The sequence below is a fragment of the Muntiacus reevesi genome, chromosome 18, assembly GCF_963930625.1.
Source record: "Muntiacus reevesi chromosome 18, mMunRee1.1, whole genome shotgun sequence".
In the NCBI taxonomy this organism is placed as follows: domain Eukaryota; kingdom Metazoa; phylum Chordata; class Mammalia; order Artiodactyla; family Cervidae; genus Muntiacus; species Muntiacus reevesi.
This window is the reverse complement of record NC_089266.1, coordinates 48,889,183-48,906,017: the sequence shown is the minus strand read 5'-3', so window position 1 is coordinate 48,906,017 and position 16,835 is coordinate 48,889,183. Positions and strand designations below refer to the sequence as shown.

General features: G+C 35.5%; 1 protein-coding gene across 1 annotated transcript in view; it reads left to right on the top strand.

Moving 5' to 3' along the window:
* Positions 1-16,835, top strand: part of USP32 (ubiquitin specific peptidase 32) — a 191,785-nt gene that overhangs the window by 149,179 nt on the left and 25,771 nt on the right. Inside the window, exons 13-21 of the mRNA XM_065908924.1 lie at positions 1,427-1,622; positions 3,514-3,689; positions 4,338-4,478; positions 8,725-8,842; positions 12,336-12,490; positions 13,576-13,657; positions 14,689-14,763; positions 15,253-15,391; positions 16,004-16,109. Coding sequence (XP_065764996.1) covers positions 1,427-1,622; positions 3,514-3,689; positions 4,338-4,478; positions 8,725-8,842; positions 12,336-12,490; positions 13,576-13,657; positions 14,689-14,763; positions 15,253-15,391; positions 16,004-16,109 — 1,188 coding nt within the window. The remainder of the gene's footprint in view (positions 1-1,426; positions 1,623-3,513; positions 3,690-4,337; positions 4,479-8,724; positions 8,843-12,335; positions 12,491-13,575; positions 13,658-14,688; positions 14,764-15,252; positions 15,392-16,003; positions 16,110-16,835) is intronic.

Sequence of the window (16,835 nt, the reverse complement as noted above, 5' to 3'; positions counted from 1 at the left end):
CCAGGGCATCTTCCCAACCAACGGAGGGATTGAATCTGCATCTCCTGCATTGGCAGGCAGATTCTTTACCCTTAGTGCCACCTGGGAAGCAACCTCTCCTGATTTTTCTCTGATCATTCAGACTCAGTATCCTTCCTAGATTCTTCTACCACCTATCCTGTAAATACTGTTCTCTCCTTATTCTACATATGCCATATTCTTGTGTTTGCAGAAATGTATATAGTCCCCAATCTGTATCTCATCTCTTTCTCTGTCCTGAGCACTAGACTCAAATGTCCACAGAATCTCAAGCCAAAATAAGCTCATTCCCAAAACTATCCTTTTCAGTTATACACCTTATCTTATGAAGATGTCAACTTCCATCTAGTCATCTAAGTCAGCATCTCATGTTCTACTTTGGAATTATTTGGAATTAACTGTGCCCTTCTTTCATACACAATTAATTGCCCCCTTTTTTTTTTTGTCTCCTAAATTCATGCCCTCTCTCCATCTTCTTACTTCTGGTTCTAGCTTTATGGTTGAGTACCTCAGTGTCTCTTGTCTAAATTACTATAGAAGTCTTCTAACTTGTGTCTCAATTTTCACTTTCTGCCTGCTTTTTGCACACTATGGAGTTATTTTTAAAACAAAAACTGGATTATACTATCCCCTGTTTAGAAGCCTCTCACAGAAAAATCCTGTCAATATAATGTTAAGTGAAAGAAAAAGAAGCAATATGCTGTATTTAAAATGTGTTTTCTGACAACAACCAGAATGATAGTTCATGTTTACTAAATGCCAGGCAATTTACATGTGTCACTCATGTAATCTTCGTATAACTCTGAGATACTAATATCCTAGTTTTTACCCATAAAGAGACTGAGGCTTGTAAGTTTATGAAAGACTACATAGCTGGTAAGTCAGTACCCTGCCCTTAATTCTAACCGTATTCCCCACATTCATCTTTTATAGATATGTGTATATGTTCAGTCACAAAAAATAAAGGAAACACATCAAAATGTCAACTATAGTTAATGCTAAATGATGGAATCTGAGTACTTATGATGTTTAGTTTCTTCATGTTTTTCTATATTTTCTTTAATAATAATGCAATATTTAATAATAAAAGAATAAATATTATTTAGCTTTTTAATATCAATAAAAACCTTCCATGATTTTCAACTTCCAACAGAATAAATTCTAAATTACTTTATGTGGCACAGTGTCGCTTGCAGTCTGTTCCCATTCTTCCTTACCAGTTTTGCTTATATACACTATTCTTCTTTGAAGAAATTAAAACTCAGTTATACATTCAAATGTTTTAAGTGCCATAGCCAGCCACAGGAGAATTAGAAACAGTAGACAGTTGGGGGATTCATTTTTGAAGGCTGCGTAATTGTCAGATTATTGAATTTTACCTCTTAATATCTGACTGCATGATTTTTAGGATGCCAGCCCTGTTGTGATTGAGCCATCATCTGTGCTAAATGGAGGAAAGTATTCCTTTGGAACAACAGTACATCCTATAGAGCAGAGTGAAGATAGAATTGGGGGAGGCAGCCCAAGTTACGTGAACACCACTGAAGAAAAATTTTCAGACAATGTTTCTAGTGCATCTGAAGCCTCAGAAACTGCTGGCAGTGGTAAGTATGACTTATTTTCTGTGAGGTTTAGGCAGGGTCATTTCTTAAAAGTGGTACAGTTTGTCAGAGAGTATGCTTGGTGGTATATTCGCATCAAGCTTCCATTCACAGAAACAGGTTTTGAATTAAATAGTCAATTAACAGATTCTTAAATATATTAGCAGCTTTACAAAGAGGAATTCGTCTATGTTCTATGTCATTAATCTCCCAATTTGAAAATATTTTCACAGTTTTCATTGATTAGGTCAATCTTTCCATATTGTTATTAAATCATTCTGTCAATAAATTTAGTTTAGAGAAGCCATTTTTGAAGAAAATCTAAACTTTTATCTCCAGAACTCTAACCATAACACACCTTCATTGGATCAAATGCATCCTCATGTCAGATTCAGACATTGCAGGCTGGAATTTGGGAGTTATTTTGTCAACATATTTAGAAAGAATTGATAATGTTGCCCATAATCCCCTTCGGTTATTGATACCTACCTAAAACTTAGTAGTTTTACACTTATGTGGAAGGTGCTTTGCTATATTTTGGCCCAAATGAATTTAGTTGATTCCTGTTATTCTGCTGGTACAGTAGCAGGACTCTCAATCTTACTCTGTTGTTTCATCTTGGAGATTTTTCTTCTCCTTTTCTGTGGAGCAAGAAGGCAAATTGAACAGAGCTAGCATTTTCTCTGCAGAACTCCTTGTAGAATCTCAGTTCAGTTCAGTCTCTCAGTCGTGTCTGACTCTTTGCAGTCCCATGGACTGCAGCATGCCAGGCTTCCCTGTCCATCACCAACCTCCAGAGCTTGCTCAAGTTCATGTCCATGGAGTCGGTGATGCCATCCAACCATCTCATCCTCTCGTCCCCTTCTCCTCCTGCCTCCAATCTTTTCCAGCATCAGGGTCATTTCCAATGAGACAGTTCTTTGCATCAGATGGCCAAAGTATTGGGCTTCAGCTTCAGCATCAGTCCTTCCAACGAATATTCAGGACTGATCTTCTTTAGGATTGACTGGTTTGATCTCCTTGTCATCCAAGGGTCTCTCAAGAGTCTTCTCCACACCACAGTTCAAAAGCATCAATTCTTCACTTCAAAGGCATCAATTTCCCCATCTGATGTTATTACAGAGATCACTCAACAGTCCTAAAAGTGCTGTCTTTGATCAGCTTTTCACTGTTTCTTGACCCTCCCTCAGGTCCTTTTTGATATATGCTCACTCTGCACACAGCTCAGCTCTGTGCTGTCCACATGCTGAGCAGCACAAGTAGGTTAAAAGTGGTTGATGACTAGAATGTTTACCAGCGATTAACATGTGGTTGAGAGTTGAAATACCTTAAGAGATACCATTCAGGTTCACAATGCTTAAGTCATTATCAATCATTTTCCTGTATGTATTTTTCTGTTGTAACATCCATGCCTTCCTTTCAAATATATTTATTGGGGAACAGTTTCTTCTGTCCTAGCCTTCTCCATTCTCCTGTTGGCGTTCTTGTTTTAGCTCCTGCTCTTTGGTTTAGAGACTTGTTATCACCCTTATCTACTAAGAACCTTTGCGGGCAGAAGAGAATTAAGGAAAGATGGGAGAATCCAGCTACTTGGCCATATTTCTTCCTTTCCTATCAGAGGACATAGAATTCTTGTGAATTATTAGATATTCTAGGAGTCTGGCCAAATGTTCATTTGATAATAGCTTTTAAAACTTTTATTCTACCTAGTGTTATTCTAGGTATTTTCCACAAAGAAATACCTCTGTGTCTTCTACACAATTAGAGAATCTAACACTGTACTGACATGTCCACAGAATAATAGCATTAACCTAATACATGGACTTTGAGTTCATATCTTCGAGACTATTTTATGTATAGTAAAACAGAGCTTCCATCTTCTTGGTCCTTACAGGCTTGCTGTATTCTGCCACACCAGGAACAGATATGTGCTTTGCTCGACAACATAACACTTCTGACAATAACAATCAGTGTTTACTAGGAGCCAATGGGAATATTTTGTTGCATCTCAATCCTCAGAAGCCAGGGGCTATTGATAACCAGCCACTAGTTACTCAAGAACCAGTAAAGGTAAGTAATTTGACATCTCTTTCAAGTTGCTAATAAATTTCATTCTAAAAATTTCAGCACAAAGAAAATGTTTATGATTCATTCTATTAACCTGTTGTAGATAGAAATGTTTCTGTGAGAGTATTTTATGACTTACTACTTACATAGCCTTAGTTTAGTGATCCTTGGAAATGTTATTTTTCTTACTTAGAACAGCTACTATGAAAATGTAGTTTCACATGTATGTGAAAAGTTTTTTTAAAAAATGATAATACATTTTACTGTTGGAAAAAAGTCTATGAAAGCTATCCTTAATATTTTCAAATGTTTCAGTGATTTTCTTTCAAATAATTTACCTTGAGTTTCCTTTCTTAAATAGTTTATTTTGAAAGTTCAAAATAAAAACCTTTTAGAAAATTCTTTTTTTTTTCTAGTAATGTGAAACTGAGTAGTGACATTTGTTTATTTTCCTGTGTCTAGGTTTTGTTAAAACACAAGAGACTAATTTTAAAAATACATTGGGGGAATTCCCTGACAGTCCAGTGGTTAGGACTCCGAGCTTTCACTGCTGTGGGCCTGGGTTCCATCCCTGGTCAGGAAACTAAGATCCCACAAGCCAAGAGGTGGGGCCAAAAAAAAAGTCAATATTTACATTCCATTCTTTCTAAGGCTACATCATTAACATTAGAAGGAGGACGATTAAAACGAACCCCACAGCTGATCCATGGAAGAGATTATGAGATGGTCCCAGAACCTGTATGGAGAGCACTTTATCATTGGTATGGAGCAAACCTGGCCCTACCTAGACCTGTAAGTACAGCCAATATTGCCTTATATAAGACGCATTTATAATAGGGTCTTCTATTAATTCACTATATGAACCTCACTATCCACAGATTGGTTCTTAACCATGATAGAGCATTCAATACCTGTTCAAATTAGTTGAATAAATTTTAGGTTCTTTTATTTTCATTCATTCACTTACTCATACATTTATTGAGCACTGTACTAGGTACTAACCACAAAATGATATTCCTTTGGGAATGGGCAACTTATATAAAATGGAGGAAATAATCACTGGACTAAATAGAGTCAAGGAATTATGAAGCTAGGCAATTAAATAAGTCATCCACATAAACACAGACATTAAGATAATGCAGAACTTAGACTGGAGCAGAAGTCTGAGAGTCAGTGCCAAGAAGTTCAGTGAAAAAAGAGAAGTGGTGCAGATATAATTTCTAAAACTGTTATTCCCCTTAGCCACACAGACATCCACTTAGCTGTTGTGGATTTTTGTGGTTTGTCTTTCTGAAGGAGGGACATAACAAGATCATAATAGATGATAATAAGAATTCAAAGCTGGTGAATTCTGATTGTGACCATTAATAGAATGAGTCATTTAGAGCATAAGTAAAATGCTCTGAAGTAATTAAAAGGGCTTGGAGTGTGTAATATCAAAATATTAGTTAACTCTATAGCATCATTTATTTTGCTTATACAGTAAACAGCAGTATTCATTGCCTTGAATACTCTTTACATTATTGATGCAGCAAAATACTTTATAAGATTCTTTTGCTATATCACAAAGCACTCTCCTTTATATAATGTCCAAACTAGAACTTTTTTATACCAGGAAGGTTTTGCATAGATAAGATACAGTAAATTAGATCACTTCCAAAAAGAGTAAAACTCTGCTGTATATCCATAGTCTATAATTTTAATAATGATTTTGTCATTAATAATTATGTTTACAAAAATTATGTTTAAATCTTAATCAGGAATTTAGGGTATGTATTTGTTGGCTCCAAAAGGTTTTTGCTATATTTGTCAACAGAACTCCTAGGTAGTTAAATGTAAATATGAATATACATAGATATATATGCATACATATTCTTTATTTATTGGGGTTTGGGGTAGTCCTTGAATTAATCACTTAATTTCTGGGACTTCCCTGCTCTGTCTAAAATTCTGTATCTGTAAGGGAATCATTGTGATAATGGTAGATGTTTGATGGATAGATGGATAGACAGATGCAGTTTGATATTTTAGAGTCTGCCTGGATTCACATTCAGTTCAGTTCAGTTCAGTTCAGTCGCTCAGTCGTGTTCAACTCTTTGCGACCCCATGGACTGCAGCACACCAGGCTTCCCTGACCTTCACCAGCTCCCGGAACTTACTCAAACTCATGTCCATCAAGTTGGTGATGTCATCTAACCATCTCATCCTCTGTCGTCCCTTCTCCTGCCTTCCAGTCTTTTCCAGCATCAGGGTCTTTTCCAGTGAGTCAGTTCTTTGCATCAGGTGGCTTCAGGACTGATTTCCTTTAGGATTTATTGGCGTGATATCCTTGCAGTCCAAGGGACTCTCAAGAGTCTTCTCCAACACCACAGTTCAAAAGCATCAATGTTTTCATCTCTAAATCTTAGTTTCCTCATCTGTAAAATGGAGTTAACAGTGGTATCTACCTCATTAGACTTGTTTTGATAAGTAAATAGTGCATATGATTAGCACAGCATCTGAGTTACAGTAATGGTCAGTAGCAAATTTTGCCTGTTGCTGCTGTCATCATCATCATAATTATTAAATGAGTTTTTTCAAAGCCTCACAAAAGGTCATGCTTTTTAACATTGGTATCAGATAAATATTAGTTAAGCTACCATTTTACTACATTAAAGCTTCATTTGCTGGTTTGACAGTATTTTTTCACCTCTAAATATGATAATTTGCCTGATTTCAGGAAAAATTGCTGTAAAAACATTTAAAGTATGGTGTTCCATGTTAAAGAACACTAAGTATATTTGCCATAGCAAGGTTAAAAATAAATACTTTCATCGACATGTTTACATAAATCACACCATTTTTTAAAAAAATAACTTTAATTCTTGTTAACAAGCTCAATAACAAATTGAGCATTGTAAAAAAATACAAAGAAAATAAAAACCATATCCTACTCCTTAAGAAGTATTTACTATTTTATTTTTTTTAGAAGTAATTACTATTAACATTTCAATGCACGTCTTCCCAAACATTCCTGTGCCTATTATATACAAATATGTATAAATAGTTTTATGAAATTGAATATTATGCTTGCTGTCTTATAATCTATTTTCAATCTAAGATAGATGTTATTGATATCTTTCGAAGTTAATAACTCATAATTTATTAACCAATCACCATGGATGGACATTTAGTTTGCATCCAGATTTTCGTTGTTTAGAACAATTTTCTGGTGAATATTCTCTTTTCCAATGTGTGGTGATCTCTTTAACATCAATTCCTACAAATGGAATTGCGTTTATTGTTATCCAGTTGTAGTTCAGTTAGTTCATAGACAAGAATAATTAAAATGTAAATAAATATGTATATATGTTTGATTATGCATGAATGTATAAGAATTTGTTGATCTGTAATTTGCTCACAAAATCACTTATCTTGGAAAGTAAGCTACACATTATAAAAGTTACTTCATTATCAGTTCAGATTCTGCTGAAAGTATGTTTTCTATGTAGCCTGATAACTACAGGTACAGAATTATTGATCTTTCCCCAAATCACAGTTAAACTGAAATCCTGAGAAAATCTGACTATTGGCTTTGTAGCTCTCAGTGATTCTCTAGAAGAAATGGAGAGACTTTTGTTTTTCTCCAGTGGTCTTACTGTTGGGGAGAGCTCCTTTTACTGCTTATTATTTAAATAGTAGTTGATAAAACTTATAAGTGGAGCTTTTGTAGTATACTATAGCATATCAGAACATGCAGAATACTTTAAAGAAATAGTCCTAAAGGTTTGGTTTGTATCATTTTTATCTGGCTCTTTACTGCCCCCTCTTGATATTAAAAAATGCTCTGTTGCAGAATACGTTGATTTCTAAAGCAAAAGAAAATGAAAGCCCAATTACTTGAGGTTGTTAAAGATTCTGTAAGATTTTACGTTTTAGAGAGTTTGAAGACTTCCCTGGTGGCCCAGTGGTTGAGAATCCACCTGCCAATGCAGAGGACATGGGTTCAATCCCTGGTCCAGGAATATCCCACATGCCACTGATGAACTATAAGTCCACATGCCACACCACTGAGCCTGTGTTGTAGAGCCCGTGAGGGCTGCTTCAACCATGTGACTTTTCAGTTTAATACATCCAGTTTAGTTGTTTTAATCATAGACAAAAAAATATATGAACAGTCCAGTTAAAGAAAATATAGATAGTAAATTTTTACATGGAAACATTTTTGTTCTCATTACTAATACAAGAAATAAAATTTAAAGTACATTTAAAATATTCTTGGTGGGAGGGGGGTTCAGGCTGGGGAACACATGTAAATCCATGACTGATTCATGTCAATGTATGGCAAAAACCACTACAATATTGTAAAGTAATTAGCCTCCAACTAATAAAAATAAAAATAAAAAAATAAAATATTCTTTATATGTATTAAAGAAATTAAAGTCATGTCCAGTGATAAGGTTTTGTGAAAGTAATACATTCCTATATTTCTGGGAATATTGTAAATTGCTGCATTTTGGGTGGCAGTGTAACTTATGTAGTTAATGACATGAATGCGTGTGTGCTCAGTGATTTTAGTCTTGTCCGACTTTCATGACCTTGTGGACTATAACCCTCCAGGCTTCTCTGTCCTTGGGACTCCCCAGGCAAGATTGATGAATAATCCTGTACTTTTTCACTTGTGACTCCATTCCTAAGAATTTGTCCTCTAAAAGAACATCATTTTTCTGTATGAGATATGTAAAAGTGAAAAGAGTTATTGTGTGAGAGTACTAGAATTGTAGATAATATTTAAGATTTTTTCCCCTTAATATTGATGTTACTTGCTTTTAAATGGAGTGGGAGAAAATACCCACCAGGAATCCTAATCCTGGAAAATGGACTTAGATGCAGGAGCCTGAGGGCCTATAAACCCATGTCATATAAACTGATGACTTTCTGAAATATAGGCAGTGAACCTTTGAACATTTCAGTTTGGAAATAAATCTCAGCAATTAGGTAAAAAATGGCAGGTTTTATTTCTTTTATAGTGATCACTTCGTATCTTTTAAAACAACAGGTGATCAAAAATAGCAAGACAGAAATCCCAGAACTGGAATTGTTCCCTCGCTATCTTCTCTTCCTGAGACAGCAGCCTGCCACAAGGACACAGCAGTCTAACATCTGGGTGAATATGGGTATGATGAGCCTGAGAGTGTTTCCCCAGCATTTACCAAGAGGTAACTTAAGAGTGCAGCAAGAATACCGTGCATTTCCTTGAAAAAAATTAAAATGAAAGCCAATTTGCTCCAAGTCTGGTGCCACTATACTAATACACATTTTCATCTGTTTTCATACAGAATCAGAAAATTTCTTATGGGCCTTAGATCTACGGTCATGCGCAAGACTAGCTGGGGTAGAGGCAAAGTCCCAGCAGCAAACTGAAAAGGGTTGTTTCCTTTTCTGGCTTGCAAACATACAAAGATAATAAGCAGAAATGAATTTTACACACTTTGTTTCTTTGAGAACCAAGCCATTGTAAATTATGTGCTTGACCTCAGTTAGAGTCTGCCAGCCAGTGACTGTTCTTTTCAACTCCACTCAGATTGCTAAGAAGTAATTTCTTCGGCAATATCCTCTTTTGTGTGTGTGTTTTGAGTTTTTTGTTTTGGGGGGTTTTTGTAACGAAACATGATATATTTCTCATGCTAGGCCCAAGGAGCCTTTATAACAGATAATACAAGGGAAAAGATCTGTTTTTGAAAATGAAAGTGACACATTTTCTTCAAAAACATCAAGCCTATCAAAATGATATATAAATAAGTTTTCATTTTAATGTAATAGATGCAAAAAGTTCCCTTATGATTTCTCTCTGAGGTTAAATTTTACCGACGGGCCGGGCTTGCTCTATGCTTTTGCCTTACAAATATTTGAAATAGTTCTTCAGCAAAAATAATGAGTTCATCTGTTTATACAAAATCTCAGACTGTGTTAACAATGCCATAATGTTATTACAATTACTGTAACTTACTATGCAAAAGCCACCTATGAACCCAAAGCAACCCTGTAAGTATCATCCCTCCTTTGAAATTAGTTTGAAATTAGTAGGATTAGTTTTATGTCATCGTTAAAGATTATATTCAGATAATATATCGAAATTCTTACATGTACTGTTTGGTAAGAATTATACCAAAGCAGTGCCCTCAAACTTTGTCTTTAGGTAATACATTATAATAAAAAAACAGTGAAATAAGAATCTCTCTGAAACACTCTTGATTTAATTTTCCATTGAATAATATCAATAGTATTTGCCTTTCTTTCATGGCACCCATAGTACATATCTTTTTCAATTCTCTTTGAAAGATTACATGAGAGGCAAGATGTGTTGTTGCGCTTTTAGTAAGTATTCTTTATAACTCTTGTGCTGATCCTAGATTTTTGCTGCTTCTGTAAATTCCACTAGATTTGTTGGTGCTATTCAAAAGTATGAAATTATGTATAATAAGTGGCTGCCTGCTTAATGAGCTATGCTACAAAAACTGTCTAGAATTCAAATTTCTTATGGCTTAGGACAATAGAAATTGACTTGGACAGTGGCAAATGCTTCTGAATCCTAGAACTGTATAGTCATTATGCTCCAAATTTGTTCTTAATTTGAAATTTTATTTCTTACTAATTAGTTATGAAATCAACCATTAATCATTTTGAAGTTTATAAAAATATGCTTTCTTGCTGTAATCTTATAACTAATCCTCTGATGTGTATTTAGAGAAATTTGCCCTTTTGTTTTCTTCTAGGATTATCCTTTTCTTGCTGATAGTAAATGATTTGCTTTGCTAGAGTTTAAGAGTTAATCATAGCTGGGTTTTGTTCTCCATACATAGTTTTCATCTTTCTTTCTAATGTGTCACAACTGTGTACTGGGCTCTTTTATTCCTTTTGGGCTTCCCTGGTTGCTCAGACAGTAAAGAATCTGCCTGCAATGCAGGAAACCTGGGCTCAGTCCCTGGGTTGGGAAGATCCCCTGGCATGGCAACCCACTCCAGTATGCATGTCTGGAGAATCCCCATGGACAGAGGAGCCTGGCAGGGTTACAGTCCATGGGATCAGAGTTGGACACGACTGAGTGATTAAGCACACAATTTATTCCTTTTGAAGTGACAGGTTTCCAAACCTTGCTGCAGTTAGCAATGACTTAATAGTAGCCTTTTTAACAGACAAAGCTACAGAAGTCATTGTTAAATGATTTTTCAGCCTATTTTAGGTGAGTAGATTCTTGGAAGCTCTGAAAAGTAGATGATGCCAGTGCTTTTCTCCTCTGTTTAGTAAGTAAAGACTCAAAGCACATTGGAGAAGGCAATGGCAACCCACTCCAGTACTCTTGCCTGGAAAATCCCATGGACGGAAGAGCCTGGTAGGCTGCAGTCCATGGGGTCTCGAAGAGTCGGACACGACTGAGTGACTTCACTTTCACTTTTCACTTCCATGCATTGGGGAAGGAAATGGCAACCCACGCCAGTGTTCTTGCCTGGAGAATCCCAGGGACGGGGGAGCCTGGTGGGCTGCTGTCTATGGGATCGCACAGAGTTGGACACAGCTGAAGCGACTTAGCAGCAGCAGCAGCAAAGCACATTTAGGGAGGAAAAAAACTAAGTCACCATTGAATGGATAGAAAATTACCTGGAGTGTATAATTGTACCCTTGATAAATTTTATTGATATATTGAGTGTATTTTTGGTTTGGGTTGCTCAGTGAACTAAATTTAACCTCCCATAGGCTGAGATGACCATTTTAAGCTACAGCTTTTGTCTAGATTTTTGGCTGAATAGTTACCCAGGGTTTAGAAGATGGTTTTAGCAACCATTATGTTTTTGATTTCCATAATTTCTTGTCATTTTATCCCCTTTTCTTTTGAAGTATATGATTAGACTTGATACATTCTTCCTTTAGTCTCTACTCTTTCCCTTTAGTGCCTCTTTTTGTTTGCACTTTGAGCCCTTCAAGAATTCAAGGTCATATCTACTGTCCTCTTACTATGTAGACAGGCCTTATGGTTTCCCCCTAGTACTTTTCAATAGGGCAGTTTCTTTTTTGTCACGGGACGTTTCTTGGCTCACTTTAAATCTCTGTTGGCCATGTAATATCTGTGCCTCCTTAGAATTCTAAGTTTCTTAAGTAATTATGCCACAGTGGGCCAGGTAATTGGGCCACTTAATGAGAGTGAGGGATTAGCAATTCGAAGACAGTTTATTTTAAGAAAGTAGATCAGGTGAATCCAATTATCCTTCTGTGGCATTCAAATCCAGTCCCATTTCCCAGTGTAAGACTCTTCCCCATTCTTTAACACTGAGTTTTGATTTTGCTATTGAGTATGACCCAGCTGAGGGCCAAGAAATCAGTGCCCTGATTTGCCACTCTTCTTGGATTCCAGATGCTGCCAGTTATTTGCATGTCTGATTGTGTTGTTCTTCCTTTCAAAGTTAAGGCTTACTCTAAGATGCTTAGGTCTCCTGTCTGTCTTCATTTTAAAGCTTCTTATTAAAATTTCTTAATTTATAAAATTATTGAATCTGTATTTCTTATTTCCTTCGTTATTATTTCCTAAAATAGTATGGTCCCCATTACTAAAAGTGATGCTTTCTTTTTCTTTAACATCTGCCTTTTTCCTTACTGTGATTACTATGACCATAGGAAATGTCCCTTCTCCGAATGCACCATTAAAGCGGGTCTTAGCCTATACAGGCTGTTTTAGTCGAATGCAGACCATCAAGGAAATTCATGAATATCTATCTCAGAGGCTGCGCATCAAAGAGGAAGATATGCGCCTGTGGCTATACAACAGTGAGGTAAGAGGCATGTCAGTCAAGGAAAGTCCTCCTTGTTAGATCCATGTTTCATAAGTATGGAGGTTTTGTCTACATTAATTGTTCATGGACAGTACAGTCTTATAAAAATTATTATAAAGTAACAGCAACTATGTCTTTTTAACAAATAGTTTATTTTGGATTTGTCTTTAAGTTATACACATACTAAAAAAAAATTCAAACAATACAAAAGTATGTGGTGGAAATTCTTCCCATCCTCTGACCTCTGTCTTCCATTCTTCTTAGAGGCAGTGCTTTTAATTATTTATGTATTCTTCCTAACACATGCAGTATGTTTTCATTTTACTCTAAAATTGGATGGTAAGTAGTTTTAACCAGCTCTTTGTCCCCTAGTTCCTTCTTTCTTATATTTTCCTTTGGTCGCCATTGAGAACTGAGAAGCAGTATAGTAAAGAAAGTTGAGAACACAGCTCCTGGAGCCTCACTGCCAAGGATTAAGTCCTGACTCTCACCTGTTTGTTAGTTAACTAAGCAAGGACAAGTCCCTTAACTCCCTGTCACAGTTTTTCCATGAGTAAATGGGGAAAATAATAGTATTTCCCTAGGATAGTTGTAAGAATTAGATGAGTTAATTTTCCGAGCACTTTAGACAGGGTGAGTGTCAACGAAATGTATAATTCTGTTGCATGGCATTTGGCTTTACATTTTCATTTCCTAGTTAGTGATCAAGTTCCATCTTGAATACAAGCACATTTACTCAATTTAGTATATACTTAGTATATACTAATCAAAACTTCTTTTCTGTAAGCTGTTTAGAAAATCTAAATCTCAGTGAATTTTGGTTTGTGTGATCAGTCTTTCCTGGTCTCTCCAAAATCAGATAAAACTTTTTTTTAGAAACATAAAGTATGTGTTTACAGAGTATACATTGTCTTTCTCTAATTTTGCCACCAAAATTATAAGTACTTTTGAATAACTATAATATGCTAAATGTCTGTACATGAGCTATGTACCTTCAAGGAATTTTTAAAATTGTTTATTTTTATTTCAGCATTTGTTTCAAAGTTAGTAATTAATTAATAAAACATTTCCTCTTCCATATACAGAATTACCTCACTCTTCTGGATGATGAGGATCACAGATTGGAATATTTGAAAATCCAGGATGAGCAGCACCTGGTAATTGAAGGTACAAGATGGAAGCATACCTCTGTATTAGATTTTTAGGGGAAGAATGAAAGATTTAATTACTCACTGATAATCTACTTCATGGGGCTTCCCAGGTGGTGCAGTTTAAAGAATCCACCTGCCAATGCAGGAGATGCAGGTTCGATCTCTGGGTCGGAAAGATCCCCTGGAGTAGGAAATGGCAACCTGCTTCTACTTTGTTCTTGGCTGAAAAATTCCATGATGTTGCAAAGAGTTGAAGACGACTGAGGGACTGGGCATGACAAACCTACTTTATAGTTTCTTCCAGCTGACGTTTGATCACTGTATTCTTCATAGTAGAGAAAACCCACTAAACCTTGATGTAATCCTTTTGTAATGGAATACTATTTAGACTGCTTTAGGAGGAAAATCATGTCTACATTCATTATCTGGCAAGGGTGGAAACAGTTGTAAAAACAAGTGAATTCAGTTTTAAGTTTATAGTTTATTAAAATTTTCAAGCTGCCTCCTTGAGTTTGAACGAGGAGATTAACATTCTTGCATTGTTGGTGATACCGATTTTTCAGTAGTCCTCAACAGTGATCAACAGGGCTTAGCTTGAGTGAGCATACACTAACACACTGGCATGCACACATCACTGAAAATGTAGTGTGTCTTTTCTCAAGATTCATGAAACATTCCTACTGCCTTTGTATTAAAATGAATAGATTACTCTGGCAGTTTCACAATTTAAGAAAGAATTGTAAAAAAGAAAGAAGAATTGTGATAGTTCCAAATGTTTTAGGCTTAAGAATTTTAATTCCTTCTATAGAAGGTTGAGAGTATAATTTTGCTTCAGGTATGCAATTGAGGGATTAGTTTACCAATTAATTCTAATCACTGACTATAGAACCCCCTATCTAAAGAATTGGAATGGTTTCAGAGCCAATTAAAAAAAATTTTTTTTTTCAGTTTCTGGTTTAGAAATAAGTTTTTGTTTTTAAACAGAACACTTGAGTGGGTGTGATTTGATTGGATAAGAGATTAACACATTATTGTCTGTCTTTCTAGTTCGAAACAAAGATATGAGTTGGCCTGAAGAAATGTCGTTTATAGCAAACAGTAGTAAAATAGATAGACACAAGGGTAAGTTTCCACTGTATTTATTTTTAAACAGATGATCTTAAAATTATTCTTTTATGTTTTCTTCTCTCAACTGTTGAAGTGTTAACAACTTGTAGCTTTCTAGCTCAAAAGTGATTAGGCCCCCTCTTTTTTTTCTTTTTCCTGAAGCATCACATTTCTTTCTAACCTTGCAATTAAATAATTTATTCATTTTAAAAGATACAATTCTAGGAGAGAATTGTTTGAACTCTTAAAAAACCATCAGAGCAATTGAAGAGAATCATTTCTACTTCTAGAGTACAAATGAGCATAGATTAATAGATTATCATGATTGCCAGTGAGGCTCCATGAAGAACTTCTACTTTAACGTTGCAAGACCCAATAGAAAATTATTATCTCCGTTTAACTGATTAGAAAAATTATAAAAATCATTGCATTGAATACAAATAACTGTTTGGTGTATGATATCTTGCTGCAGCTAGGCTTCTGTTCTCATATTGTTTGTTCCAGTTCCGACAGAAAAGGGGGCCACAGGTCTAAGTAACCTGGGAAATACATGCTTCATGAATTCAAGCATCCAGTGTGTTAGTAACACGCAGCCACTGACACAGTATTTTATCTCAGGGAGACATCTTTATGAACTCAACAGGTAATCTTCCTTGAGTCATTGACTCTTAACTTTTGTAATTTTGATATGAACCCAATATTACCTAAATCTGTTTCTTATTCACCCTTAGGGAGAAAAGTCTTCATCTTATTTGCCCTGTTAAGCATGAAGTAAGCTTCCCTAGTAGCTCAGTGGTAAAGAATCCGCCTGCCAGTACATGATACATAGGTTGGTAAAGAATCCGCCTGCCAATGCAGGAGACATGGGTTCAATCCCTGGGTCAGGAAGAGCCCCTGGAAAAGGAAATGGCAACCCACTCCTGTATTCTTACCTGAAGAATTCCATGGCAGAGGAGCCTGGCAGGCTATAGTCCACAGGGTTGCAAAGAGTCTGACATGACTGAAGCAACTAAATGACAAGGACCAAATGTTGCTTCTCTTGTTTTGAAAATGTATTTTGATGTGAGAAGACAGATACTAGGCCTTTCTATGTTCATATGATTGTGATTTATAAGAATCATTAAGCACATGACTGATTCATGTCAATGTATGGCAAAAACCACTACAATATTGTAAAGTAATTAGCCTCCAACTAATAAAAATAAATGAAAAAAAAAGAATCATTAAGCAGTAAATTTTCCTCTCAAACTTGTAGGACAAATCCCATTGGTATGAAGGGGCATATGGCTAAATGCTATGGGGATTTAGTACAGGAACTTTGGAGTGGAACTCAGAAGAATGTCGCCCCATTAAAGCTTCGGGTAAGCATGTTAAAATAATATAAAGGTCTTAAGTCTTAAGCAGCTGTTAAGTAATTTTCTTTGTTTTTTATATTTATCTTTTAATTTTAGCTTAATGTTTTTGGGTCTTTGATAAGACATAAACTTTTACTTGTTCAAATATAAGCAAAATACTCTCATAGACATAGTAGAGAGAAAAAGTTCAGAAGTACAGTCTAAATTTAGAAATTTCATTCATTTTACTAACTTATCAGGTATTTTACTTGTAAAATACAGTAAACTTTTCTTTATTCAACCTTCACTATTAGCAGTATTCTAACTGCAAGGTAGCCTTGAGTCTAATTAATGATACACAGTACATTTTTAACATTACTAAGATGATTAGTTCTATCTGTAGAACGAAAAAAAAAGTAGCAGAAAGAAAAAATGTAATTAATGAATACAAATTTTACATTAATATTATTATAGTGAATTTTAGTAAAGTTTGAATTATTTTCTATCTCTATTTAAAAGTAAGTTGAAAAAATAAAATAAAATAAAAGTAAGTTGAGAACTTCCCTGGTGGTCCAGTGGCTTATTAGACTCCTTGCTTCCAATACAGGGGCCCTGGGTTTGATCACTGGTCAGGGAACTAGATCCCACATGTTGCATTGAAGATCGATCTGTGTGCTACAGCTAAGACCTGGTGAAGCCAAATAAATAAATAATTTTTTTAAAGGCAAGGCAAAAGCTTTTTAGGTTAAAAAT